Here is a 27944-nt window from a genome sequence, read left to right on the forward strand (position 1 = left end):
ATAACTCTAAAGCTGGGATCTACCAATTAGAAATTAAATAAAGATTTGCCTGGCTTGATCGGTTTTTAGACTTTTATTGACTGGACTATTACGTGATTCTGAACTATTATGAACACAAAAATGATGCAAAGGGGATATTTACTTCCTTTTTAAATCAATTCTTCCTTCCTTTTTTTACTTCGAACTTTGATAAGCTTATATCAGCGTTGATTAGAAAATATAACTTAAAAAAAGCGATGCAGTTAATTTATGATAACCAGCCCTGTATATTCTCAGATTTTTCAATCACAGAAACATTCTTAGTAATATATGACAATCCCATGTAAAATACTAGTAATAACACTCAATTTTTACATTTCCATATTTCCTGTAGAAAAGAAAAAGCATGGAAAAATAGAAAAATTAGAGATTTATTTAATCTAAGGTTGAAAAAAAGGGAAAAGGGTATTAGGAAGACGCAGGCGCCACAACGCCCAGCGTCTCTTTGTTATGAGATTCGGTCCAGAGGCTGCAGCAGTAACGAGACGTTATGGGCGCATCGAATTTGGGCCTTGCCGTTGTTTTTGTAACGTTTTTTAGTGGAATTTTGGCTTCTGCTGAGAAAGTACCTTTGGGTAAGTTATACGTTTGTTTGCAATTCATGGAAACTACGATCGAACTACCACATTTAAGCGCGTTTAACTTACACGCTACACTGAGAAAAGTTCAGTAAACAAATAGTTCTCCTAATTTTTATTATCTGAATTTTTGAGTTCTTTACTTTAGTTTTCATGCAAAAAAAATTACTCCCTTCAAATACCATGATACACTGAGAGAAGTTTGATAAACAAATAGTTGTTTTAATCTTTATTTCATGATTTTTTGAGCTTTTCATTTCTCTTTTAAGAAACGTATCACGCTCTATATTTCAAGGAGCACAGTTTTTAAGCTGATTCTCGAGGCGAATTCATTTCCTGAAAACTCAAAATCAAGTACAATCGTGAGGGTACAACAAGTATTTTGCATTTTCTTGAATATTTCAAATTCTTCTTCTCATTATTTTCTAGTCTGTTCTCAAAACTGTCTATAACATTTCGAACAACTTTGACTTGAAGCTCTGTACACGAATAACTTGTTTGTATATTCTGTTGCGTTATCTGGTGAACAATATGTACAAGATCCTTGCTCTATTACAGAAAATAGAGCTCTAGAGCTCTTCAATTCTCATCCCGCTTTGCTATAGCTACATACCCACAAATCTCACAGTTCCAGAATGTCATCACGAGATGTGAAGAAACTGTAAAGTCCAAATTCTATTAAATTCCATTCTTAATTCAGAGATTCAATACCTATACGATTTCTGCCCTTGTTGATAGGTTCTAGGTTGAAATTTGACATTGTTTTGAGTGAGGAGCAGCCTAAAAAAGAAGCTGAAGTTTAATTTTGATGCAATTTGCATGGATTTTGTCGTCAAGTTTGTTATGTAAACTTGGATTTCCCCTGGACAAAAAAAAGCGTAACGTAGAATCACATCCGGTGATCTGGATGAAGAAATTAATAATTGGATAGTTTATATCATCATTTACAATCTTTTACAAAATTAGAGACCTGTTCATTAGTTGTAGTGACTCATAGTCTATCAACAACCTTTTCAGTCTGAAAGATCTGAATATTTTTGGTTTTCGTACTTGTTTTCAGTTAGTGTTGGAATCGTAGTTGTTTTTAATCGTTAGATTACTTTTCTTAAGGGATTTCAAGGGTCAAAATTGGTTAAACATTGAAAAAGAACGTCGTCATGTCGTATGCAGTTTGCCGTGAATTCCAAAATTGAATTTAGCATCTCAAAATTATCAAGAATTTCTAAAGTTTATAATTTTGAGGTTATGTTAATAACTTCACCGGGTGTTGTTTTTGTTTTGTTTACTACACAGTTTTAATTCAAAGTTTTTTATCTGGGGGTGATTTTTGTGCTTCTTGCTACGTTCTTTTTGTACTTTACAAAAACTTTCAAATCTGCACCGTACTTAGTGATTTTACAAACAAAAATTAAGTCTTTCTGAAACGTGTTGATGATAGTATCTTGATGTTTTATGCTTTACAATTATGTTTAGAACAAAAATTAGGATGTGATTTAGAAATAATTGAAGAAAAGATGAAAAATAACCAAAAAGGACAGCCAGTGCTGTTAGCATTCCTTTTTTTTTCTACGTCTACGATACTACTTTTCTGAGTGTAACTTGTATTTGTTCAATGTCCCTAGGGTCCTATTAGGAAAGAACTCTTTTTATTTAGTTTAGTTTTATCTTCTTTCAGATTCCATGTACAAAACATAATACGAACTTATTCCCTGCAGGGATGGCGATGTTTTAAATAGTTTTCTGTCTTAGAACTTTATTTATTCGAATCATTGATACATATTATGAGCCATATATTGAATTATTGCTTAAATTATATCCTAAAATAATATTCAGATTTTAAAGATTGGGTATTGATGAAGTCCTCTTTGTCACTGGTATAAACAACTTGATTTTCTAGGTGCAATTTTTGAACAAGGTACTGATGATGTACAAACAGCATTCAAATTTGCTATGCTTCAGCATAATCAAAATATTTCGAGCAGAAAATTTGAATTCCAAGCTTATGTTGATGTTATTAATACTGCAGACGCGTTCAAATTATCCAGATTAAGTGAGTATCCAACAAATATTTTCAAAATTGTTTTGTTAATACAGCATCCAATGTTACTGTAGGTGTAGTTTCGAATTCATTCAGTTCTAGTTAATAACCTATTATATATCAACCGAATCTGCCAAAGAAATCACTCATTATAATGTGTTCGTAGGATGAACTCTTTTTCAATCCTCCATATTCCAATTTATGTTGGTGTTGGAGCTATCTCAATATCCCTTATTTATTTCTTAACAAATTTGAATTCTGTGATATTTTTAGTCCCTAATATCTTTTACGAAACAAATTGTCCAATTATCCAATTTTAGATTCCCTGATTTCCTTCATGAATCAAATTATTCATTTTCTTTAAAATTTCGTGTCTCTGATATCCTTTATAAATCAAATTATCGATTTCTTGGAAATTTTATTCCCTGATATCCTTTAGGAATCAGATTATTGATTTTTCATCAATTTTCTTTCAAATTTCAAACCCTAATATAATTTATGAAACGAATTTTTATTTCCTGATATCATTTAGAAAACAGATTATGCATTTTCTTCAAAAATGTTTTCCCTGATATCCTTTAGGACTCAAATTATCCATTTCTATGTAAATTTTATTCCCTGATATCCTTTAGGAATCAGATTATTGATTTTTCATGAATTTTCTTTCAAATTTCAAACCCTAATATAATTTATGAAACGAATTTTTATTTCCTGATATCATTTAGAAAACAGATTATGCATTTTCTTCAAAAATGTTTTTCTTGATATCCTTTAGGACTCAAATTATCCATTTCTATGTAAATTTTATTCCCTGATATCCTTTAGGAATCAGATTATTGATTTTTCATCAATTTTCTTTCAAATTTTAAACCCTAATATAATTTATGAAACGAATTATTTATTTTTTTACAAATTTTTATTTCCTGATATCATTTAGAGAACAAATTATGCATTTTCTTTAAAAATGTTTTCCCTGATATCCTTTAGGACTCAAATTATCCATTTCTATGAAAATTTTATTCCCTGATATCCTTTAGGAATCAGATTATTGATTTTTCATCAATTTTCTTTCAAATTTTAAACCCTAATATAATTTATGAAACGAATTATTTATTTTTTTACAAATTTTTATTTCCTGATATCATTTAGAAAACAGATTATGCATTTTCTTCAAAAATGTTTTTCTTGATATCCTTTAGGACTCAAATTATCCATTTCTATGTAAATTTTATTCCCTGATATCCTTTAGGAATCAGATTATTGATTTTTCATCAATTTTCTTTCAAATTTTAAACCCTAATATAATTTATGAAACGAATTATTTATTTTTTTACAAATTTTTATTTCCTGATATCATTTAGAGAACAAATTATGCATTTTCTTCAAAAATGTTTTCCCTGATATCCTTTAGGACTCAAATTATCCATTTCTATGAAAATTTTATTCCCTGATATCCTTTAGGAATCAGATTATTGATTTTTCATCAATTTTCTTTCAAATTTCAAACCCTAATATAATTTATGAAACGAATTTTTATTTCCTGATATCATTTAGAAAACAGATTATGCATTTTCTTCAAAAATGTTTTCCCTGATATCCTTTAGGACTCAAATTATCCAATTCTATGAAAATTTTATTCCCTGATATCCTTTAGGAATCAGATTATTGATTTTTCATCAATTTTCTTTCAAATTTCAAACCCTAATATAATTTATGAAACGAATTTTTATTTCCTGATATCATTTAGAAAACAAATTATGCATTTTCATCAAAAATGTTTTTCTTGATATCCTTTAGGACTCAAATTACCCATTTCTATGAAAATTTTATTCCCTGATATCCTTTAGGAATCAGATTATTGATTTTTCATCAATTTTCTTTCAAATTTCAAACCCTAATATAATTTATGAAACGAATTTTTATTTCCTGATATCATTTAGAAAACAAATTATGCATTTTCATCAAAAATGTTTTTCTTGATATCCTTTAGGACTCAAATTACCCATTTCTATGAAAATTTTATTCCCTGATATCCTTTAGGAATCAGATTATTGATTTTTCATCAATTTTCTTTCAAATTTCAAACCCTAATATAATTTATGAAACGAATTACTTATTTTTTTAGAAATTTTTATTTCCTGATATCAGTTAGAAACTAAATTATGCAATTTCTTCAAAAATTTCTTTCCCTGATATCCTTTAGGACTCAAATTATCCATTTCTATGAAAATTTTATTCCCTGATATCCTTTAGGAATCAGATTATTGATTTTTCATCAATTTTCTTTCAAATTTCAAACCCTAATATAATTTATGAAACGAATTACTTATTTTTTTAGAAATTTTTATTTCCTGATATCAGTTAGAAACTAAATTATGCAATTTCTTCAAAAATTTCTTTCCCTGATATCCTTTAGGACTCAAATTATCCATTTCTATGAAAATTTTAATCTCTGATATCCTTTAGAAATGAAATTATCCATTTCCTTCCAGTTTTTGATTCCTTGATATCCTTAATCAATCAGATCATTAATTTCCTTCAAAATTTTGATTTCCTGATAATATTTATGAAAAAAATTATCTATTTGCCGCTAAAATTTGCTTACCTAGATCTTAACAAGACCTCTATTTCATATCATTGAAATTTCTCAATTAAATTCCGTTAAAATTTTGAGCCTTCCCCCATACCAAGAGAAATTATCTTTATTTTGCTCTAAAAAGTATATTAAGTCATTAATTTTTTTTAAATAAACATACTTGAGTCGGTTCATACTTTATCTAACAAATTGCTTCACTCATCAATTGTATGTCACTTCTACATCATTATATCATGAAATAATTCTTTTTTGCAGCAGATTTATCGACTGCCTGACTAATATATGTATTTGTTGCTAAATCGTCCCTTGTAAATGAAAACCAGTTTTGAAAACTAATAGAAAATTGATGTTTCGACCTATTTATCTCTATTTTTATCAAAGAACCAAAATCGAAACGATTCAGAAAAAAAAAGAGTCTGACAAATAAAAAATTGAAAATATTTACATTAACTTTTTTTTAGTATGTACACAATTTTCAAGAGGAGTTTATTCTATGTTAGGAGCCGTGTCTCCCGATTCATTCGACACTCTACATTCCTATAGTAATACGTTCCAGATGCCCTTTGTAACTCCTTGGTTTCCCGAAAAAGTTTTAGCCCCATCATCAGGATTCATGGATTATGCTATTTCTATGAGACCTGAATACCATAAGGCTATAATTGATACCGTTAAATATTATGGATGGAGACAGATAATATATTTGTACGACTCTAATGATGGTAAGCATAACAAATGTCATCACAACGTTTCGAATTATTGATAGATGTATACTCAGGGTTAGTTACCTGTATTTATAGGGTCCTTAGTAGGGAAATAGCCTTCAATCATGGTTGCCATCTAAAATTATTTTCATTTGCTGCTTTACTGTGTGGAAGGGTGGGCACTAAAAGTAGCAGCAATGCAAAAATTAGAAGCTTTTGAAATGTGGCTGTATAGACCTTGGACTGATAGATTAACCAATACGGAGGTACTGAGAAGAATGGCTAAAGATTTAGAATTGCTTGTAACTATTAAGAAAAGAAAAGCGTCCTACCTATACATTTCGGAATGAAAAATACGGTTTGCTACAGCTTATCGTGCAAGGCAAGATAGCAGGTAGGAGAAGGTCAGGTAGAAAGAAAAAATCCTGGCTGAAAAACCTACACGAATGATTCCAAATACCAGAAGCTTCGAATATAATTTATGCGGCGCAAAATAGAGAAGTCTATCAAATGATAAAGTCGGTAGAAGATGGCACTGAAAACAAGCAATTCGTCGGTGATAACGGTCATCGTCTTCTTTTGCTTCGCAATTCTAACTGTAGATCTTGCCAGCAACGTTTCCAAACTTATTTCTTTAGATATTTTTATACGTATAATCTCGACGACCAAAAGTTTTTTTCATATGGTATTCGATACAAAAAATATTAAAAAACATTTAATTGTACAGGTTATTGGTAAATATGATGTTGGTAACGTAGGACAAATATCACATTATGAGAAAAATAGAGTAAAAAATCATCGAAACGTTTTAAAAAATACTTTCAAATTAACGTATTGCTCTAAATATGTATAAAACAACACTTTGTGGTATATATTTTCAACATTTTCTTAGGTTTACTCAGACTTCAACAAATTTACCAAGGCCTAACACCAGGTAGTGAAATTTTTCAAGTGACTACAGTTAGAAGAATTAATAACGTGAGTGAAGCTTTATCGTTCCTAAGAGGAATAGAAGAACATTCTAGATGGACCAATAAATACGTAGTTTTGGATTGTTCAACGGATACAGCAAAAGAAATCGTAGTTAACCATGTCAGAGACATTTCGTTAGGAAGAAGGAATTATCATTATCTGTTATCAGGATTGGTGGGTATCAATTTTTCGATACGAATTATTCATAATAAACAATGATACTCCGCGTATAAACTCATATAGGTATTAACTTGCACACAAATATTCGTTACATTTCGATTTTGAGCTATGTAATACCGTCACTGCGGACATTTCTTTAATAAGGTCACGGATAATGTTGCAGTCGTTCTTGATGATATTTATTTTTAACAGACATATAATTGTGATACCAAATGTCCCATCTAAGGAAAACTATATCTCAAAATAGTTTTATTCGAGTATAAACATGATTAATATCACGATTGATATTTTTTCTTTGGGCTTATTAGGTATGCAAGCCACAACTCTCTGTCAAACACATAATCAAGAAAAGACAATAACCTTAATAACAATCTAGGGCAAATACAAGGCAAAAGCTGTAATATGCATATAATCAATTATAAAAATGATTATGATAAGGTTAATTTCATCAACTTATCCAATGTATGTATCGAAATGTATAAAGAAGTTAGCCAGAAGCCTCTTAAACTTGTTCCACATTTACCCTGCTATGTTTTAAAGCATCTATTAGACCCTGTATATTAAATACAAGGGTGTCTCATAAACAATGTCGGCTTTCATCGTACCATTTTTTTTCTCTAAATAATCATATAAAAAGAAAGCCTCAGAATCGATCAGCAAGCCCTTTAAGTATTCTCAATACCTCTTTCAGATTCATACTTTTTTCTTTACAAAAATTTCATAATGGATCTGAGTGAATAGTAATCTGACGGTGCAAAGTCTAGACTAAATGCTGGATGTCTGGATGTGGTAGGAGTTGAATACCACCAAGGTCTTCTTGTACAATGTGGTTAAACATCGTCTTGTTGTGATAAAACCCACTTTCAGTTGGATATTCCTCATACATTAGCATTAGCTGTCCACTATATACCTTGGCAATGATAGCTCGACTATCTGGAAGGATTTTAAAGTCAACCGAACCTTCATAATTCACCCAGACTTTCTGCTCGAATGGATCTCTTTTTGTTATGGGTTCTGGTGATTGTTCCATGTCTAACCACTGATTTTCCATGTTCCATTTTTCATCGCACATGATAATCTTTCAGCCTGGCAAGTAGATGTTTGCACACTTGAATATAGTTATAGATTATTTGGAGTAGCGATGCATGGTATCTTTAAAAAGTACAATGGAGTAGCTTCCCTTGAACGCGAACGATCTTCAAGCGTCAAATCCTCGACTGAGTCTTCCCCTTCAATTTGATATACTTCCCTCGATGCTCCGGCTACTTGAAACTGTTGTTTCTAATAATGGCTTAACAATTCACGAATATCATATTTATCGAACTCCACCTAGGAGGTTTTACATATGAAACACCAACTGTATTATTGATCAGTAGGTATTGAACAGAGAAAACGATTTGTACTCTTCGCAAAATGTCTTTATCACTTCTAAACGTCTGTTGAGATGATGCAAGATAACGTGCAAGAAAGTACGTGCAATTTCTTGCGAGATATTTGTTTCGATTCATATTGGAGGGCAATACCTGTCGTTTATTCTGCGTTCTACCTTATTGCATTTTATCCTCGAACTTTCCTAACAAAAAGAATCTTGTAAATTGGAATGACGTTATGTATAAAAGTATCATTTTAATTTTATTGCTAAAGTGAATAGCACGACATAGTTTAGCCCTTGGAGTTTAAGTTTAATGTTTCAGACATTTGCATGTTAGTTTATGTAAATAAAATACGATTTACAATTTAATCATTCTGTCAAGTTGATTACCAAGCTGTTTTCGTTGAAATATTATATTTATTTTGTTTTGACATAGTCTCGTAATTTAATACTGCATAGGTTCATGCAGAAAATGAAAATTATTCACTCTAACGAGTTTCTATCTTCTAAATCTGTATTAAAAATTGGAATACTTCTGACCCTGGATGTCGAATTACCCAAAAAAGAATGAATTCGAAAGATAGCATTCAAGAAACTAAATGCCCAAAGTTTCTAGAAATAAAAAGAGACTCAGCTAGACCATGATCCAAGATGATATATATTTTTCGAATTTTTTCATTTTCAATAACAAAATATCCGCAGAAATATCGTTCCTTGATGTGGAAATATCGTCCTTCATTTCAGAAATTGACGAGATTAACTTGGAGGACTGGTCTTTGAAGATGAATGTTTCTGGATCACATCCGTCACTTACCAGTTCAACTTTGAGTCTTTCTACTAAATCCTTCTTCTTACCGGACGTTTCCAGTTCTCGATTCTCCAGTTCGGTTTCCATTTTCGGTAACTTTCAGGTCACCAACTAACTTCTGTATACACCCAAAACAAATTATTCAAAAATTCTAGAAATGAACAAGTAAACAATTAAATAAAAAGAATTTCATAGAAATTAGCTCTAAAAAATAGCATAAACAACCCGCCGCTGTTTATAAAATCAAATACGCTGCGGATTCACCAAGTTTTAGAATTCGATTATAATCGGACAGGATCGGCTTTACGGCTTATGTCATGGACGAATTAGTAACATTAATATGTCCAACAAATGACTGATTTAATTGAGTTGTCGAACTGCTAAAGGCAATTTCAGAGGTTTTTTTAATAAAATCAATTTATCTTCATGTTTTGTTATTGTAGTATAATTATGTTTGATCCACATTTGGTCAAGAGCAATAATGGTACAAAAACGTTTCCCTTATTCTTTTGTGGTTCTACCTAATAGATTTTATGTGGGTGTAGACTAAAATCTCTGTTTTTTTCTCCAAGCCCCTGCTACAGACGACGAATTTATAAATTTGGATTTTCTTCTACATTGTCGTTTACATCGACGATTTTATCTTCAGAATTCACATTCTTTCGACATGTAATATTGGTATAAAATTCGATACATGGTTTGATAAGATGGATATCAATCTATTCATGATAATTTGTTACATTTCACTGATAAAAAATGTCAAAAAGTAATAGAACTATGACACTTTTCGTTGATCTCGTTTTACAAAAAAGAAATTTTACTTGTTTTATCTAAATCATACGTTTTTCGTTATTCATAATATTTTTTAGCAACCCAATTGGGTGAAAGCACGTTAGTTATATATGATTAATTTTTCTTTTATAAATCTATAATGTACCAGGCTCGTTTTGGTGGAAAATAGGAGTGTTTTCTAACCTATATCGATTCGAAATTTGCGTAAAATGAAAACTCTTTTTAGAGCACATTAAGAACACGTCAGTTTACACAAGCATGGACATTTCTAGAGCCTGAATATGCATATTATTTTTATAATGATAATGGCGTCTGATTGTATTTGTTCGTTGCGTGACGTATGAAAATAACCAATCTATTATAAACAAGGGCGCTTCCATAAAATGGGGCACAGGAAGGAAATTGAAGAAAAAATCAAATCGTTCTTACAATAGGATAGAAACATGAGAGATGATAGTACAAATGAAAGAAATAATAAGTTATAAGAAAATGTGAAAGACCTTATACCATATAAGGAACCGAATTTTTTCTAATCACCCCTTTTTTTAATTGGAATCTGTTAAATTTACACTGATAATTACTTTACACTTACAAAAATATAGTTTTATGGAGGGAAACTTACACAATGCATCACTATGTTACTAAAATCTGCCAGGCTGTTACACGGAAGATGTCTTCTAAACCTACGCTGGGTGGAACGTCTCATTCGAGCTTGAGCTTGTTGAGTTGAGTTATAATCCAATATTACAAGCAATAACGTTGTTGGGTACGTATCATTCAGCAATTGAGCCAATTCTTCCTAGAATTGCTACGTTTGAGTTGATTGCAGTACCCTATAGTTGAATACCATAAATCTAGATGGGTTTTGGTGTGACTTTGTATATTGGAAGCTTGTTGATTGTTACTTGTTTACTGAGTTTTACGCCCAATTGCTTTCTCTTGGTTAGTATTTGTGTGCTCTAAGCTAGTCGTCGGACCAGATGAATCCCAAAGTATTTTGCACTCTAATTACCGCAGAAGATGGTAACTTAGCATCATAGCTGGACATGAAAAGGTTTATATTCATTCAAGTTTTTGTGAAAAGAAATAGCTGGGTTCTGATGAGAAGCTAGCGCAGCATTGTCATCTGCATAGTGACATTATTGTGTTTACATAATATCGAGCATCGGGTCAAGTGCATATCCTTGTGGAACGCCTCACATAATTGGATATAAAGTTATGATGTGGTCTTGGATTTTGACTTGAAACTATCTGTCTTGCTGGTAGGATTTTAGGATTAGAAAAAGGTTTGCGGGAGGTTCATCAATAGGATCAAAGCGTAGTGATTACAGATAGTAAACACGAAAAAATAAAGAGACAATAATAAAATATTGGTGAGTGATATAAACTAATGAGCAGAGAAACATACGGAGATCAAAGAAATGATCGATAAGACTGCATGGTAGAAAAGAAATTGAATAGCTTTAGAAGAATGAATAAAAAAAGTGTCGGAGATGCAATGAAGTGCTACAATAGATAAAGGGAAAAATGTAGCATATAAAAAATACATTCATAATGAAAAAAGAAGAATAAAGTAGAGGAAAGAGTTAAAAGATTCAAAATACAAAGTTGGAAAGAGTAAAAAAATGAATGCGAAAACACAGGTAACTACAGACTTTAAGACAAGAATGATAAAGATATTGAAATGTACGATAAGAATGAAAACAGAAGGGAAAAAAATAAACACAACCAGATAAAGCCGGAGGAAGAAACATGGAAACATTGTATGATAGACCTCTAGCAAAATAAATCATAAAAAAGAGGACATAACCAAAGATGTTGAGAATAAAATCAAAATGGAAAGAATACTTTGATTAATATCTATAATTACAGTGATATACCAACAGGAAGTTTGGTGGTTGAGTGATGGAGGATTTGAAAAAAATGTTGGAAAAACGAAAAGACAGTATCACACACTAATATAATGAGGAGGTGAATATCAATAAGGCAGTAAAAGAAGGAGAGAGAGGACAAAGAAAGAATAGTTGGATGCAGTACTGGATTGGAGTGAAAAATTACAGAATCACCACCTGTTGAGAAGATTTTTGAAACTAAACACTGATGAGAAAATAAAAAAAAATCGCTATCTCTATCCGTTTTGTGTGAAAATGACTCCCAGGTATTCAAAACTGATCCATCTTTCTATTCTTTGGTTTTTCATTATTCAATATTTTCCATCTTCTCTTTCTCAATTTATTACTATCCTTTTGCATTTCTTGATATCAACTTTCCATTTTTAGGTCTTTATCTATATGTCTACTTTATCTTCTATTTTGTTAAATGTATCTGCTACGATTACTATATCGTCTGCAGTGGAAATAAGTCAAGAATGGCCAGGGTAGAAAATAGTCTGAAGATGAAAGTACAAGGTACAAGAAAGTATAATAAAAATGCTGGGACTGATAATCGAGCATCTAATGAGCCACGAGGAGAAGATTTGTAAAAGAAATTGATAACTGGAAAACTGAAAATCCCTATTAGGAAACTTTACAAAACGTTCATGATGAAAATACCGAATCGTTAAATAGTTATGCTGTAAAGAAAAATTTTCCTCAAAACTTTTATATGAAGTTAGCTGAAAATTGCCGTAAAGTTTTAAAAGAAAATTACTTTCAGAGAAAATTGAAATTCATTTTGGTTGTTTTAACTGAAAATAGAACGAAGCCGTGATTTTTATATAATGTGGTATTGAAGACGCAGAAACTGACATACTTTTTTCAATTATCGCTTGCTTTTCGTGGAATAAAAAGAATTTGTAACGAAATAAATGAAAATGGAAATAATTTGAATAGAATTTCCGTTTAAAAATTTTGCTTAGATAAAATAAAGTCATCAATTGATTCGATTTAATTCTCTAAAACCCGAGTGAAAAAAAGTTGCATGTCAAATTAATTCAAAGCTTTAGTAATTCATTTTTATACAAGATTTTACGTGAACAGACAAAAAACTAACCCCAGATCATTTATTACACTTAGCTCAATATTCTTAAAGATTAAAAACAAATTATAATGTATTCAGAATAACTTTAAATCAATTAGATTTCCCCTGATTCACAATATACTCTGTATAAAATCAACTTAATATTCTCATGCGACTTTTTAAGGTTATGGACGAAAGATGGGAAAGCGAAGTTGTGGAATACGGAGCGATCAACATAACAGGATTCAGAATAGTAGACAGTTTCAAGCCTTACGTTAAAGAATTTCTAGAAGGTACTACTATCCTATAAATACAAGAAATAACCATTCCGATTCCACTCTTATTTCTAGGTTGGAAACGTCTTGATCCTAGCCAATCACCGGGAGCAGGAAAAGACAGTATATCAGCTCAAGCTGCATTAATGTACGATGCAGTATTTGTTCTTGTCGAGGCATTCAATAAGGTGCTGAGAAAAAAACCGGATTTGTTCAGGAGTAATGTTCGTAGGGGATTAAATTATAATGGTACTACCAAAGCTTTGGATTGTAACGTAAATGGTAATTGGGTGACGCCTTGGGAACATGGTGATAAGATTTCGAGATTCTTGAGAAAGGTTGGTATAACACTTTGATCACTAGTCGTCATAGAGAGACTTGATCATCGAGGTTTAGATATACAGAACCACAGAAAACAGTATATTGGACAGTATATTTCAATAATCAAATGGGCAGATTACATACGCTTATTGCAATTTACAAGGTGCAGTATGCAAATTGTGAATTCTAGTGGGGTTATGAAAAATTTGGGACCAAAAAATCGGTTCTTTAATAAATAATTAATGGAAAAACATTAATATTACCTTTAGCATTAAGTAGGTTCATTGACAATAAATTCGTTAAGTTGTTTTTTGCTGAGGAATTGCCGTTTCTTGTCTTTATATCCCACGTTCTTCCTTTTAAGAAATGCGACAACTTTCGGAAACGTGGCTATGTTTATGTTACAGGATAGAAGGTTTATCGCTTTCTGATTTCCATGCCAAATAGTCAAAGTTATGTCATCCTGTAATAGTTTTGTATTTTTTTAGATTCACCCATTTCGTTAACATACTATATACTTTTGTTAACATACTTTCGTTCCCCAACTTGTTGCTGCAGCAGCTGCTGGTTCAGAAGCTTTATCAGGTACATTTTCCACCTCGCTTTCACTGCTGCTTTCCATTCTTTATTGCAATAGTCGTAATCAAAAATGATTCAAACTTTTATGAAGATAAAACTCAATTATGAAGATGTCAAATGACTAATTGTGTTGTAGCTGCACCTCCTGCATTAATAATTTCGTCAAGCACATTTTCCACCTCGTTTTCACTGCTGCTTTACATTCTTTATTGCAATAGTCGTAATCAAAAATGATTCAAACTTTTATGAAGATAAAACTCAATTATGAAGATGTCAAATGACTAATTGTGTTGTAGCTGCACCTCCTGCATTAATAATTTCGTCAGGCACATTTTCCACCTCGCTTTCATTGCTGCTTTACATTCTTTATTGCAATAGTCGTAATCAAAAATGATTCAAACTTTTATGAAGATAAAACTCAATTATGAAGATGTCAAATGACTAATTGTGTTGTAGTAGCACCTCCTGCATTAATAATTTCATCAGGCACATTTTCCACCTCGCTTTCACTGCTGCTTTCCATTCTTTATTGCAATAGTCGTAATCAAAAATGATTCAAACTTTTATGAAGATAAAACTCAATTATGAAGATGTCGAATTAGTAAATTGGGCCGGAAAGTACTTCTTTCTTTACTAGAGAATAAGCGTCTCGAAAATAGGTACTTTCTGGACGGTTTTCGGAAAGTACGGCTGTATTTCGATACAATTCTCGTTCAATTTATTTCCAAAAAATATTTTCAAAGTCGGATCTGATGATCTAGGCGGCTAACTACATTAATTTTACCCCTATTTTCTATTTAGATAATGTCTTGCAGCTACTCGAAAATATGCAATTTAGCAATTTGATCAAATATTAGACGTTATTTTTGAAAAATAATAATTTTGTGTGTGCTTATCTATATCTACGACGTTCTGTATAGCTAGAAACTACTATAGAAAGTAGCCCTAATTGATTTTTGCCCACTAGAAACCGTTTTATAGATATATTTATATCCCAATATAAATTGCATGACGATTAAACTTCAATAACCAAATTACGGGAATTAATAACAAATGTAATATCACGTTACGACTTTGCATCGATAAGCAATCAAGAATCGTTTCGATCCCTATAACCCTTATTAAAATTCCCCAGTGAATATTTTCGTGTTCGTAGCCAAATGAACAGTATCGAGCTGTAAATAAGACCATCTAGGGCTTATCTGGAATTTTCCAATTTCGTGAAAACAAACAATTAATTCACACGCATTCCAGCTGAAAAATCATTTGTCGAGATACAAAATGAGCAATTAATTAAAATTCAAGTTCTTACAAGGACTTTAAAGACTGAATAAACTTATGTTAACTAACTGGAAGATGGATGATTTACTTTATAGTTAAAATTAGAAATATAATATAGGGATGGAAATAGAAAATTAGAAGACTATTGCGAGAAATGAATCATTTTATTACGGACAAAAATTAGTTAATGAAAAAGTGGAATATAACAAAATCTGTTAAGTATTTTACAAATTTACAAAACCTTTTTCTTTGACATTGCTACAACTTCAAAATAATGGAGAAACAACTTTGAAAGCTTTTGAAACCAGCTTGATTTTAGGATATATACCAAAAGTATGAAGAAATCTAAGAGGCTTCACCTCCTTTTTATAAATAACAAAAATGTTCAAGTGTTCAAAATTAACTCACCCCCGGTGTGATCCATTGTGATCTGTTAGTCATTTAGTTGAAGGATACAAAAGTTTCCTCATTTTTACCTTACATTACAAACTTTCTATCTTATATTAATGCGAAGAATAATAAATGTATGTTGCACGATCTTAATGGGGACCCACATCATAAATGATTGATTCAAGGTGTCCCTAGCGACCATAATTTTAGATGTTCGTTCGAATATGGTCATCAGATTATTGAAACCACGTTTAACCACTTTATTATTCAATAAATATTTTATTTCAAAGTAGTTTTGTTGTTTTAATACAACGATTAAGGTGAACCGTCATTGATTAGCCCGAAGATACATTAAAAAACTGAAGAACAATACTTCACACAGAACTTATCAAAATGTTAAATCCACTACAAGTGCATTACATTGCCTAATGAAAGACAGAAAAGGCTATTGACAACGAATGTATTACTCTAGCAGGCTTTATTGATATAGAAGGTGCTTTTGACAAAACCTCTCATCAATCCATGAGTTAGAAGAAGTGTAGGTGAAAATCTATTACTACAGCGAAGGGCTGTTCGCTGTCCTATCAGCCCACAGATTCTCACTAGAGTTTGACAGTCCTAGGCTACGTAGATAATCTAGTAGCGATAGTAGTAGGGGCAAGTAGGCATATTTTCTTCCAAAATACAAACTGGTACTAAATACAATTGTCCCTATACGAAGGATGAGGTAAAATTTTGCGCACCTACTCAACTGATACTTTCCAATAAAGTGAAGTATCTAGAAGTCATCGTAGATGAAATACTTATTAGGAAAAATCATCTAGACAGGTAATCTCTTCGGCTATATGGACTTGTCGTAAGCTTCTTGGCAGGATATGGGATGTCATGCCAAAGAACGGCTCAAAACAAGCTGAACAAAATTCAAAGGCTTATCTGCCTGGGTCAGTTTGCTCGACCACGGCCTTAGAGGCGTTGTTAAACCTGCCTCACTGCACTTTACAACGAAACAAGAGATTTAGCAAGGATTTAGCAAAGCCCACAAGATAATCTAGGCAAAAAAACTTGATGATCAGATTCGAATTACATTTATAAACGAGACTCCGATTAGAATCAATTCAACTTTTTTATATTTTATCAAATTTAACTATTTAATCGTTGTTTAAGAAATCTGCATAATTTCTGTATGATTTCAGGTGGAAATTGGTGGTTTGACAGGCGAAATCCGTTTCAGCGAAGAGGGGCGTAGGCAAAACTACACATTACATGTGGTGGAGATGACTGTAAATAGCGCCATGGTTAAAGTAGCAGAATGGAGTGATCAGACGGGCTTTAGTCCTGTGGCAGCTAAATATGTTAGATTGAAAGCTAATGCCCATATCGAACGAAATAAAACCTACATCGTCACGACTATATTGGTGAGAAAAAAGCTTCCGTCATAAATTTTCACCTTATGCATTTTTTAGATAAACTAAAATTTGCATAATGAGCAAATTTCCTCCACAAGGTCACCAGTATCAAAGTGGCACAAGGGCAAAGGGGTTACCTGACGTTATACTGTTTGTTGTTTCTATTTTCACGGTAGATGGCGTATGTGGTGGTATATGGAAGACTATTATTTCTATTGAGACAATCACGTGCAAAGTAAAACGTCATGTAATAATCATAGTCTGATTATTAAACTGTTTGGAATGATTTAAAGAAAATGCCTCAATTATCTCGGACGAATTTAATAAATTTTTGTGTGCAAGAGCCTTGCGATACGGCTCGTATTATGGTGGTATTTACATTGTTGTCAGATCTTTCCTTTTTTCAGAATTATAATGAACTTTGTTATTTCGAATGGATCACTCTATACAGAGTGTCCCACGATGAGTTAAAACTATCTGTATATGGCAAAATACTTATAGTAAAATCCGGTTCTACCGGAAGTCGACTGTAACTTTGTTATTTTAAATAGAACACCCTATATATTAATACATTTTTGAAATTTACATAAAATTTTAATATTTTTTTGTCTAGAAACTTTTTTTTGAAAAATGTATACTTTTCGAGTTATTAACTTTTTTGTAAAAAATCTGACACTTGTAGACCCTTATAAATTAATTTTTTACGAGGACACCCTTAAAGATATGAAAATTATTTCCATTCGGTTACTTTTAGCAAAGTCAGACGTATTTGAATCTATGTTGAAAAATTTTTCATTTCATACAGGGTGTGTATAATAAGTGTTCGAAGTTTAACTTCATAATATTAAATTTCTATATCTTTTTAAATAGAACCACCCGTTTTTTTCTATTTTGAAGCATTCAGAGGTGAAATGAAACATTTAATATCTGGATAACGGTAAAGTTTAGGTATGAGAAGGTATACATGGATTTGCCTTATTTTTTACTTCTGAATGCATTGAAATAGAAAAAACCGAGTGTTTCTATTTAAAAAAATAAAGTTAAATATTGAACACTTTTTATATACACCCTGTATAAAATGAAAAATTTTTCAACATAGATCCAAATATGTCTGACCTTGCTAAAAACAACCGAACAGAAACCATTTTAGTATCTTCAAGGGTATCCTGGTAAAAAAATAGTTTATAAGGGTCTGCAATGGTCAAATTTTTTACAAAAAAATTATTAACTCAAAAAGTATGCATTTATCGTAAAAAGTTTTTTGACAAGAGTTTTAACTCGTTGTGGGATTTAGTGTTTTCAGAAATCTTCAAGAAATAATTATTTGTGAGGTGGGGCACCATCTTGTTGTAGCCAAATATTGTCTTTTCGAGTATTGTTATTGTTTGAAAAGTTTTTTTTAGTTATTGAAAATACTTAGGTATAATGAGAAAGGGAACAATTATATTGTCGCCTGTTGTTCCAACCCATTCAGTTTTTCGGAATATTGGGTATGGGATTCACGCATCCAACGAGGATTGTTACGTGACCAGTATCTACAATTATGTCAATTCAAATTTCCATCAGTACAAAAAGTGGCCTCATCGCATTACTTAAAAAATTTTTATCGTTTTGATTCTAACATTTTTCCATCATTAGGTCTGCAAACTCTTCACGTCTATCAAAATGTTTGCGAAATATCAATTTCCCTGGGTATTTGTCTAGTACTCAAATGAGGATTGTCTTTGTTTCGGTCTTTGTAAAACTTTCTAAATGAAAGAAAAAAGGGGAGAATAAAGGAAATTTCGTCGAGTTTATCACCAATGAATAGAGATTTTTGATACTGTGAAAAAAGCAACTTAATAATTGCCTCACCAAATTTATTGTCTTTATAACAGGGTCCAGTATATCATCATGATTTTTGCTTTTCTTCTTGGATAAATCGACTCTTTAGTAATGGAAAATTCGTAGCTTCTTGTAAATTATTCCATCTATGTAACATCCTGTGAATTTAAAGATGATAAACTCACACTGTAAAAGCGATCGAGCCATGGCATCAGGTACATCAGGTAATTTAGATACAAAGTGTCTTGATTTGTAATGTCATCCTCCAGATGTATCTTAAGAGTTTCCTGTATTAATACTTATTCATAATAGTGAAAAGCTATTTCTAATCAATAATTTGAATCTACTCGAAAAGTAATTAGTAGAATTATCCTCTTGTGAAGGAAAATTCTCGAGAAAAATTGTAGTTTAGACTATCAAATCATCTCCATTTCCATATTATTGGATTATATTTCCAGGAAGAGCCGTATATTATGAGAAAAATACCCGAATTGGGTGAAACACTTTCCGGAAACGATCAATTCGAAGGATATTGCAAAGATCTTGCCAATCTCATAACTCAAAAATTGGGTATCAATTGTAAGTATAATTTTGGTTTTCGGAAACAATCATCTATCATAATTCATTGAATTGAAAATTTTTATTTTATAGATGAATTAAGAATAGTGAAAGATGGTAAATACGGATCTGAAAATCACGAAGTAAAAGGAGGCTGGGATGGAATGGTTGGCGAACTAGTTAGACAGGTATGTCGGTTTAATGTTTTATTACTAACGTTTCATGGAATTCAACAAGAAAAAATATCTTAAATTGACGTCTAATTCATTTATTAGCCCGCCAAATATCCCTAGCACGTCAATTTTAATGGAGCAAACCATTTGCTAAGTTTATCATCCGGTTTGGAATGATGACGATTTATATCATCACGCAATTGATACATTATTGATAAGACGTGAACGCAGAGGTGGTTTTCACCTAGAATACACTAAAAGATTGAATTAATCAGACATATTATCCATACATGAAAACAGTTGCTTAATAAATACCACTAACATACTTATTCTAGGTTATAAATAAAATTATTCATTATATTTAAGAAAATACATTTTACCTTTTCTTGTAGAAATAACATTCTAACTACCTGATGTTCACATACATATTTCTCCATTTTGAAAACCTTTTTAGACTAATCTGATCCTTAATTCGAATGTTTTTTCTCACTGTGTATATACTGTTTACATATTACTTTGTTCATTCACTGAACTTTATACATAACATTCTAAACAGTTTCTTCATAAACAAATCTTGTTATTTTGTCCTCCAGCCGTCTCTGTATTATTATTTTCCTTTTCTGGTAAAGCTCGGTTTTCACTTTATTACATTTTTCATCAGCTGTCGGGTCGTGTGTGAGGATGACAGCTGATTCTGGCGTGGGCGATAATTAAGATAAATTATCGCCTGATTACTCCTTTTCAAAATATTATCCCATCATGAAGCGCAATCATTTTTTTTTCCCCAAGAAACTAACAACTTTAATGAATTTATAAAAGTCTTAAATCATTAACATTCATAACACAAACGCTTCAATATAAAACAATCACTTACTTCCCTTTCAGCTGTATAGATTCATCTATTCAATTTTATATGAATTATATACAGAATGTCTCATAAATAATATAATAAAAAACCTCAACATCAAACATATCAACCCAACGGTCAGCAAGCTCTTTGAGACTTTGGTGAAACCACTTCTTAGGCTTATATACAAAAAAATTTTGGCATATTCTTTAAGTTTGAATTTTTCTCATGCAAAAGTTTCGGCATAGATCTGAATTAACAGTAATCTGACGGTACAAGATCCGGACTAAATTATGGTTGTGTTAGAAGCGCTTCGAACTTATTGCGCGCAGCTTTCGCAGTATGTTTGTACTATAAAACCACATACATTCGCATCAGATGTTCACTGTATACCACGGTATTGATAGCTCAACCATAGTACACTAAACCATAATGGCACCAGACGCACAACAAGACTTTCCGCTCGGATCGACCTCTATTTGCGACGAACTCTGGTGATTGTCCTCTGCTTAACCAACGATTTTCCATGTTTGCGTCGTTTGTATAACGCTGTTAACGCCAACTCCACCCTCTGTATTTTATAGGAAGCTGATATGGCAATAGCTCCAATGACTATAACATCTGAACGCGAACGTGTCATCGACTTCAGCAAACCTTTCATGTCTTTGGGCATATCGATAATGATTAAAAAACCGATGAAACAAAAACCTGGAGTGTGGAGCTTCTTGAATCCACTTTCGAAAGAAATTTGGGTCAGTGTTTTGTTTGCTTACGTCGGTGTCAGTATAGTTCTATTCGTGGTATCTAGATTTTCTCCGTACGAATGGAGATTACTCCATTTAACAGGAGAGCACAGGTGAGATATAAAAAATTCGTTATAACGACTATTATCTTTAAGAAATATTTTTCAGAGAACCTGCAAATTCCCATACAAACCACGGAGGTACAATGGCCAACGATTTTACAATACTAAACTCGCTATGGTTTGCTCTAGCAGCATTTATGCAACAAGGAGGAGAGTTATCACCAAGATCGTTATCAGGAAGAATCGTCGGAGCTTGTTGGTGGTTTTTCACGTTGATTTTAATATCGAGTTATACTGCCAATTTAGCAGCATTCTTAACGGTTGAAAGAATGGTTACTCCAATAAATTCTCCGGAAGATTTAGCTTCTCAAACAGAAGTGGAATATGGAACGTTGTACCATGGCGCCACATGGGATTTCTTTAGGGTAATACTATCAATATACGGTATATTCAGAAAGTAATGCGTCATAGTTATTCTTTTCCATCAGTGCCGGCTTCAACGGGGATATTCTTCATCGTAACGGCTCTAATGTTATCCAAAGTCTATAGATGTTGTCCTATCGGCGATCTCTTGAACGCAGGAAAAAAAAGGGATTCTGATCTCCTGTCTGATACGGTTGACCTTTGTTTTGATTTTCGAAGCACTTCTAGCTAAAATTTAGCAGTACTGGTTTGTCTAGGTAGCAGAAATTCGAAGTGCACAATGTTTCCACCTTTTCCCAGCCATCTCGGAACCTTTATACCATCTTTTCGAGAGACAATCACCTCCAAAGGTTTTCTGAAGTATTGCGAACGTATCTGCTGGCATTATTTCAAGTTTCACGCAAAATTTGATCTCGTACAATCGTTTTTTCCTAGCACAAAGCGTTCTATCGTTCCAAAAGTTTGGAGCTCACTATAGTCATGTTTAGTGTGTTGCCAAGACTCCCTTCTAACTAGCACGCACACCCGCTTCGGACGCATTATTTTATGTAAATAACCTGTACATATAGATTCTAATATATATTCTCAAATATGTTATTTTTCATTACAGAGATCTCAGTTAACGCTCTACTCAAAAATGTGGGAGTTTATGAACAGCAGGAAACACGTCTTCGTGACTTCCTACGACGAAGGCATCAAAAGAGTACGTAACTCGAAAGGAAAGTTTGCTCTACTCATCGAATCACCTAAAAATGATTACACCAATGAGAGAGAACCGTGCGATACTATGAAAGTTGGAAGAAACCTCGACGCCAAAGGATTCGGAGTTGCTACACCATTAGGCTCACCATTACGGTATGTTTGGAACTACGTATGTTAGAAATATTAATTGGTTTTGGTGGTTTCTTCATGAAAAAAAATATTTGTGTGTGATTGTGGGCTAAGTACCTTAATCTTCGGAGTTTCCTGAAGAGCCCTTATTTAATAATACTCTGTCAATTCAAGGTGTACGTTTAGGGATCAAAATTTGGATAACATCCTTGGAGAATAGATTCCAACATTTTAATTCAATTACAAATTATTATTGAGTGCTGAACACTACTCGAATTCCGAAAGATGAGTAGTAAAGTCAAAGAAGTATGGAATATCAAGAAAAAGTAACTTATATTTATCTTGATTCCAGTGATGCTGTCAATTTAGCAGTGCTATCTCTCAAAGAAGATGGAGAATTGACAAAACTGAAGAACAAATGGTGGTATGACAGAACTGAATGTCTTAGAGACAAGCAGGTAAGTTTTATAGTCATAAATATCTATTGGAAGAAATCCAGTATAATCACGCATTTAAATAAAATTGTTGATAGTCCTCTTAATGGCACCAATAAAAAAAACAACAATTCACATTCCAATGCCGGACCCAGCAAAACTGTTTTTATTTATTTTGGACTTGGACAGGGCTTGTTGGACATCTATTAGTTCCTTCTAAGTAAATTTCAGATTATTTCTGGTATATACTCATAGCTTCTTCAAGTAGTTTTGTGTTATTATTTTCACGTCTAGCTAGGATCCAATGTGAGATTTGGGTTCTTGTACATCTCTCGTAGCTGGACAGTTGGTTAAACAATTTTTTTGAGATTTGGGAAACTTCGTTAGACGATTTTACTTAATTTTTGCATTTTCCATTAGAAAAACTAATCATTGAGCATTAATCAAGGGCCAATAAAGGTCTTCCGTGAGCTTGAAACTTATCACTCTGGATATTATTCAAAGATAGAGAAAGAAGCTGAATGGGCATCTAAGATAGTATAGAAGTGCATACAAACTCTAAAAGCTGTTAATAGCAATAAAGTTACTCTAATGTGTCTAACAGATCATACTAGTGATTAAATTATCTAATACAAGGATCATTCCATCAAATCATTGGTAAATTAAAATGAAGATAACATAGATAATACGATTTATTATCGGTTTTTTTTATATTTTTCCCTTTTTTCGGCCCTAGTTCGCGGCTTCGTTACCGATTCCACTTTGAACACTAATTTTTCAGGTTGTGGAAAACTTGGAATCGTTCCGGCCATCAAGGCACACGTGTAATTTCCTGCTCCCAAGTCGCAAAATATCAATTCCTCCTCGTCGTCGTGGTACTTCTTATATAATATTTCGAAAAATTTTTGCATTCCCAATTTCTTAGCGTATTCCTGTAATTTCCAACTGTCAAATATACCCATCATGACGGATATTTTCAAATGGCGAGCAACATTCAGGGCTGTAGACATTAATTGATACCCCAAGAGTTTTCCTCTGTATTCGGGTTTTATACACATCAGATAGAATCTACAAAAGTTTTAAGAAACTAACAAACATGCTCTCAGCAATAAATCAAACAAAGAAGTGATAAATTATTATTGGTATAAGAATAAAATGATGAGGAAATTAATGTGAATATTATAAAAGCGTGAAATGCTTTGTTTGATACATTTTAACCAAATTTGTGATTTGAATCAATAGATTTGAGTCAAATTCACCGACCAAATTATATTTTCGATTAGTTTTTCTAAAATATAAATTATTTTTCACTTTTAATTGTATTTTATGTTTCGTTTTTAAGTTCAGTTTGCTATTTTTAACCCGTTTTCAATATGTTCAGATGTGTTGATTATTGCATCTCTATTTCCCATTTAAAGGATAAGAAATTTATGAATCCTGATACATATAATCAGGATAATTAGATAATTTGATCGAAATATCACATTTGACAAGTTGAAATTAGATTTGATCCCTTAAAGTAGAGCAAAATCGAGGCCAATAAGCTCTACAAGTTGAACTAATACAAGCGTATTAATTAGTAGGAATTAATATTCTATTGTGATGAAAATGAAGATCTGCAAGAATCTTAGACCATACAGTTACATGGACTGCAACTTCTTCTGGCAAAAGAAACGTGGCAAGACATCTATTAGTATTATCGTCAACCAGTGTGGAGAATCCAAATTTTTCTAATACCATTTTTGAACCGTAAACGCTTTTTTCTATTATTTCTAATAGAGGTGTTTATGGTGTTTGCTTTGGTGATATTTCGTTCCATCTCACAACGAAAACATCATCATTACTTGGAACGAAACTGGAGGTACACCTATAACTTTCATTGTCGTTTCGAATCTAGCTGATGCTGTTTTGAAATTAGTTTAGTACTAGAGAAATCGTTTACAACAACAAAATCCTTAGATGATGAAATCGTTCATAGTTCATAGTAATGAAATAAAATGCATCCAGAATGCTGGTGAGATGATTCACAAGCTCAGGTTGATTCCGTAATTATTTTCGGGGTTTCAGTTCTTTCGTTCAGGTCTAAATTCGAGTCTAAAAAAACTGCCTTTTCAAATCTGCTAGTGGTGGGTTTATTTAGTGTCAAATCCTTTTAGACGTTTTGTCACTTTATCGGCATAAGTTGCAGTGCGGTTAAAAGCAAGATAAAAGTAGAATTGTGACACATCATATTTACCTGAGATAACTGTCGCATTGAAATTCTTCAAAAATATCAATTTTACGATTAATTCCATTTAGAAATTTGATAATACTGGCATAGGGTTTACCAGAATTCAAAGCAACTCTACTGAAGACTCTTCCATAATCGCATTTTTTGACAGCCTTAAGCAGAAGTATACCAACGATTTCTTCATCTATATCAGGATCTTCTTCCTCCTGAAAATCAAAACGAGAAATATTTTTGGTTTAAGAGAAATTACTTTTACTGATTTTCTACTTTTAGTTTAAAGATCGTACTCATTTGAAATTTTTTTTAGTACATAGAATTTCTTGTATTAGTTTTTATCAATTTCAGTTTTGAAAATGATCGCTCGGGACTACCAAAATGCAAATTTCTTGAAGAAATAAATTGATTCTTCATGATTAATGTATCAGCAAATTTTCCCACATATCTTTCGATCGAAAACCGAGATTTTTCTCAACAAACGAGATAGTTATGTCTTTTTCATATAAATCAACAAATACTAAAGCTTTTTTCAATCAATCCAATTCAATCATTAAATTTTCCAAAATGATAGGTGCAAGATACTGAAATTGGAAACAATTTCATTCATTTTACTTTCTTTAAATTATCAAATTCATTTAGATATTATTCAAAGTCCTCCTGGTAGATTTGTAAGCGTTTTGAGGCATTAAAAAGATCGACGGCTTCAGATTGGAATGCTTTAGAGATCACGTCGATGGTTCGTAACATTTTGCAATGGAAAACAAATAAAATAACATGACGAAATTGTAGTTTCCGATTTTCTTCTTCAGTTAAATAGTAGAAACGTCCTGTCCATCTTTTTGGATTTAATTTTTTCAATTTTGTTAGCTTTGAAGATTTTCCAGACTTCCATATCTTTTACTGCAGTGCCTCTCGTGTTATTAGCATCATCATAACCTCGTCCACGGCATTTATTCAAAAAAATATTTTTTCAGTTATGGATTTTATAATCTGCGTCAACATTGCTGCGACAGTTTGATCCTTAACTTTATGAAACTCTGAAAAAGTTCACGTAATTGATCTATTTTGGAAATATCTTGAGTGGTCTCAAATATAAAATTTAAAATGGCGCAGTCATTATTTCATTTACAAGAACCAGAACAGCATCGAATTCATTTTGTACTTTCGGACTCAATTATTTCGTCAGGCTTGCAAATTTTGATGAAATTTTTTGTTTATCTTGTGTACTATGCACGTAGATAATGAACTAATTAAAGATAAAACTAATACATTTTACTAAATGTTTTAATCAAAAATTAATTGGATCTTCCTGGGCTCAGCACCCTCTCGGGCCCGTGGCATTTTGTTTGTTACGCCACTAGGTGTAGCTAAGTGTGACTAAAAACCAAATACTCTAGATGATAAGTTTTGAGACGATACTTCCTTAATTTTATGTCTCTTCTGATTGATTTTTCGTGATAATTCATTAATATTATCGAGTAAGTTGTCATCTTAAGACATTTTTCAATCGGGACAATCAAGACCTAAAATCAAGGTTGAATTTCGCCATTTTGATAATAATTTTTGACAATCAGGACGCGTTGTTTTACGGTGTGCTCCCAACTGTCAATTTTCTATCTGTCATGTCATAATCATGTGATATTATTACTGTCAAACATGGCGCCGAATTCAAACCTTGCGCTTTTATTGAAATACCCTACTATATAAAGGTTAAGTACGGGGTTGTACAACGTTGATAATTTGTGAGGGTAGTATGAACAGTGAACATTCAGAAATTGCCTTAATTCAAGAAGAATTTACTTATATATACACTAGTGAATTAGAAAAGATTATTATGTCATATTTCCTAGAGTTTACGTATGTCAATCATCAACTATTGCTGCAGAACATGATGGTGGAGGGTGAAATTTGATAACGAAAGTGTAAATTTCAAAATATGTGGAATATAGGATCAAGTGTTACATCTATGTTCCTATAAATACCAATATAAAGTGATTCGAGGGAAATAATCAATGTATTTCAGGTTAAATTATAAGTATTGAAAATAATTACTTTAGTAGCTATTATAGAACTCCTATCCATCATAGAAATTAACAATTTATCTCTGAACGATGTAACAGAATCTTCGTCTTCCAAAAATCTCGTAGTGTTTCGAAAAATAACGTTTTTTTTCACGAAAAACTCCATAATTATATTAACGGCTTGTATATAGTTCACTGATTGGAGATCCATTATTTTGATACCGGATGGTAGTCGTTTCCATACTATAGGACCGAATATTCTTTCTTTTTGAGCTTTCAGTTTATCTTCTTCTTCTTGGATTTCATCTTGAAGATGTTTCGCCCTTTCTTCTTCTAACCTAAATTTTCTACTCATCTCGAAATTTGTTCATGAATTTGTCATTTTGACACTGCTTTTGGATAGTTCGATTTTCGATTTTTAATTACCCAGATTGGGGGAACATAATTTAAATTATTCTTCATAGTTGATATTATAGTTTTATATCTCTATTGAATTAAACATTTTCCGAATATTG

At 32.0% G+C, this 27944-nt stretch overlaps 2 protein-coding genes across 5 annotated transcripts in view; one reads left to right on the top strand and one right to left on the bottom strand.

Moving 5' to 3' along the window:
* The first annotated feature begins 478 nt into the window (after nucleotides 1-478).
* Nucleotides 479-27944, top strand: part of LOC130899478 (glutamate receptor 1-like) — a 37592-nt gene continuing 10126 nt past the window's right edge. The window contains exons 1-13 of one of the 2 annotated variants that reach the window (XM_057809434.1): nucleotides 479-614; nucleotides 2515-2667; nucleotides 5713-5970; nucleotides 6845-7098; nucleotides 13219-13327; nucleotides 13385-13647; nucleotides 17074-17295; nucleotides 19569-19689; nucleotides 19762-19856; nucleotides 21273-21544; nucleotides 21600-21918; nucleotides 22527-22771; nucleotides 23100-23205. In XM_057809434.1, coding sequence (XP_057665417.1) covers nucleotides 530-614; nucleotides 2515-2667; nucleotides 5713-5970; nucleotides 6845-7098; nucleotides 13219-13327; nucleotides 13385-13647; nucleotides 17074-17295; nucleotides 19569-19689; nucleotides 19762-19856; nucleotides 21273-21544; nucleotides 21600-21918; nucleotides 22527-22771; nucleotides 23100-23205 — 2502 coding nt within the window. In that variant the 5' untranslated portion in view covers nucleotides 479-529. The remainder of the gene's footprint in view (nucleotides 615-2514; nucleotides 2668-5712; nucleotides 5971-6844; nucleotides 7099-13218; nucleotides 13328-13384; nucleotides 13648-17073; nucleotides 17296-19568; nucleotides 19690-19761; nucleotides 19857-21272; nucleotides 21545-21599; nucleotides 21919-22526; nucleotides 22772-23099; nucleotides 23206-27944) is intronic. The other variant, XM_057809433.1, reaches the window with a different exon arrangement.
* Nucleotides 9155-27811, bottom strand: LOC130899479 (uncharacterized). Of its 3 annotated transcripts, none has more exons than XM_057809437.1 (3): nucleotides 27461-27811; nucleotides 25418-25617; nucleotides 9155-9402 (listed from the first exon to the last, which is right to left on the bottom strand). In XM_057809437.1, exons 1-3 carry the CDS (start codon nucleotides 27782-27784, stop codon nucleotides 9396-9398), a joined length of 531 nt encoding a protein of 176 aa, XP_057665420.1. In that variant the 5' UTR covers nucleotides 27785-27811; the 3' UTR covers nucleotides 9155-9395. The 3 variants fall into 3 exon arrangements, with proteins under 3 accessions (XP_057665420.1, XP_057665419.1, XP_057665418.1); XM_057809436.1 differs by having other exon boundaries at nucleotides 9249-9435; XM_057809435.1 differs by lacking the exon at nucleotides 9155-9402 and adding an exon at nucleotides 23861-24249.

This window comes from Diorhabda carinulata, chromosome 11, assembly GCF_026250575.1.
Source record: "Diorhabda carinulata isolate Delta chromosome 11, icDioCari1.1, whole genome shotgun sequence".
NCBI lineage: Eukaryota > Metazoa > Arthropoda > Insecta > Coleoptera > Chrysomelidae > Diorhabda > Diorhabda carinulata.

Excerpts from the sequence above, each read along its gene's own strand:
- LOC130899479 (XM_057809435.1), bottom strand. The coding sequence starts at position 27,784 with ATGAGTAGAAAATTTAGGTTAGAAGAAGAAAGGGCGAAACATCTTCAA. Across the intron at positions 25,618-27,460 it reads GTTCTATAATAGCTACTAAA|GAGGAAGAAGATCCTGATAT; the intron begins GTAATTATTTTC and ends TTTGATTTTCAG. Across the intron at positions 24,250-25,417 it reads CAATGCGACAGTTATCTCAG|ATTCTATCTGATGTGTATAA; the intron begins GTAAATATGATG and ends AAACTTTTGTAG.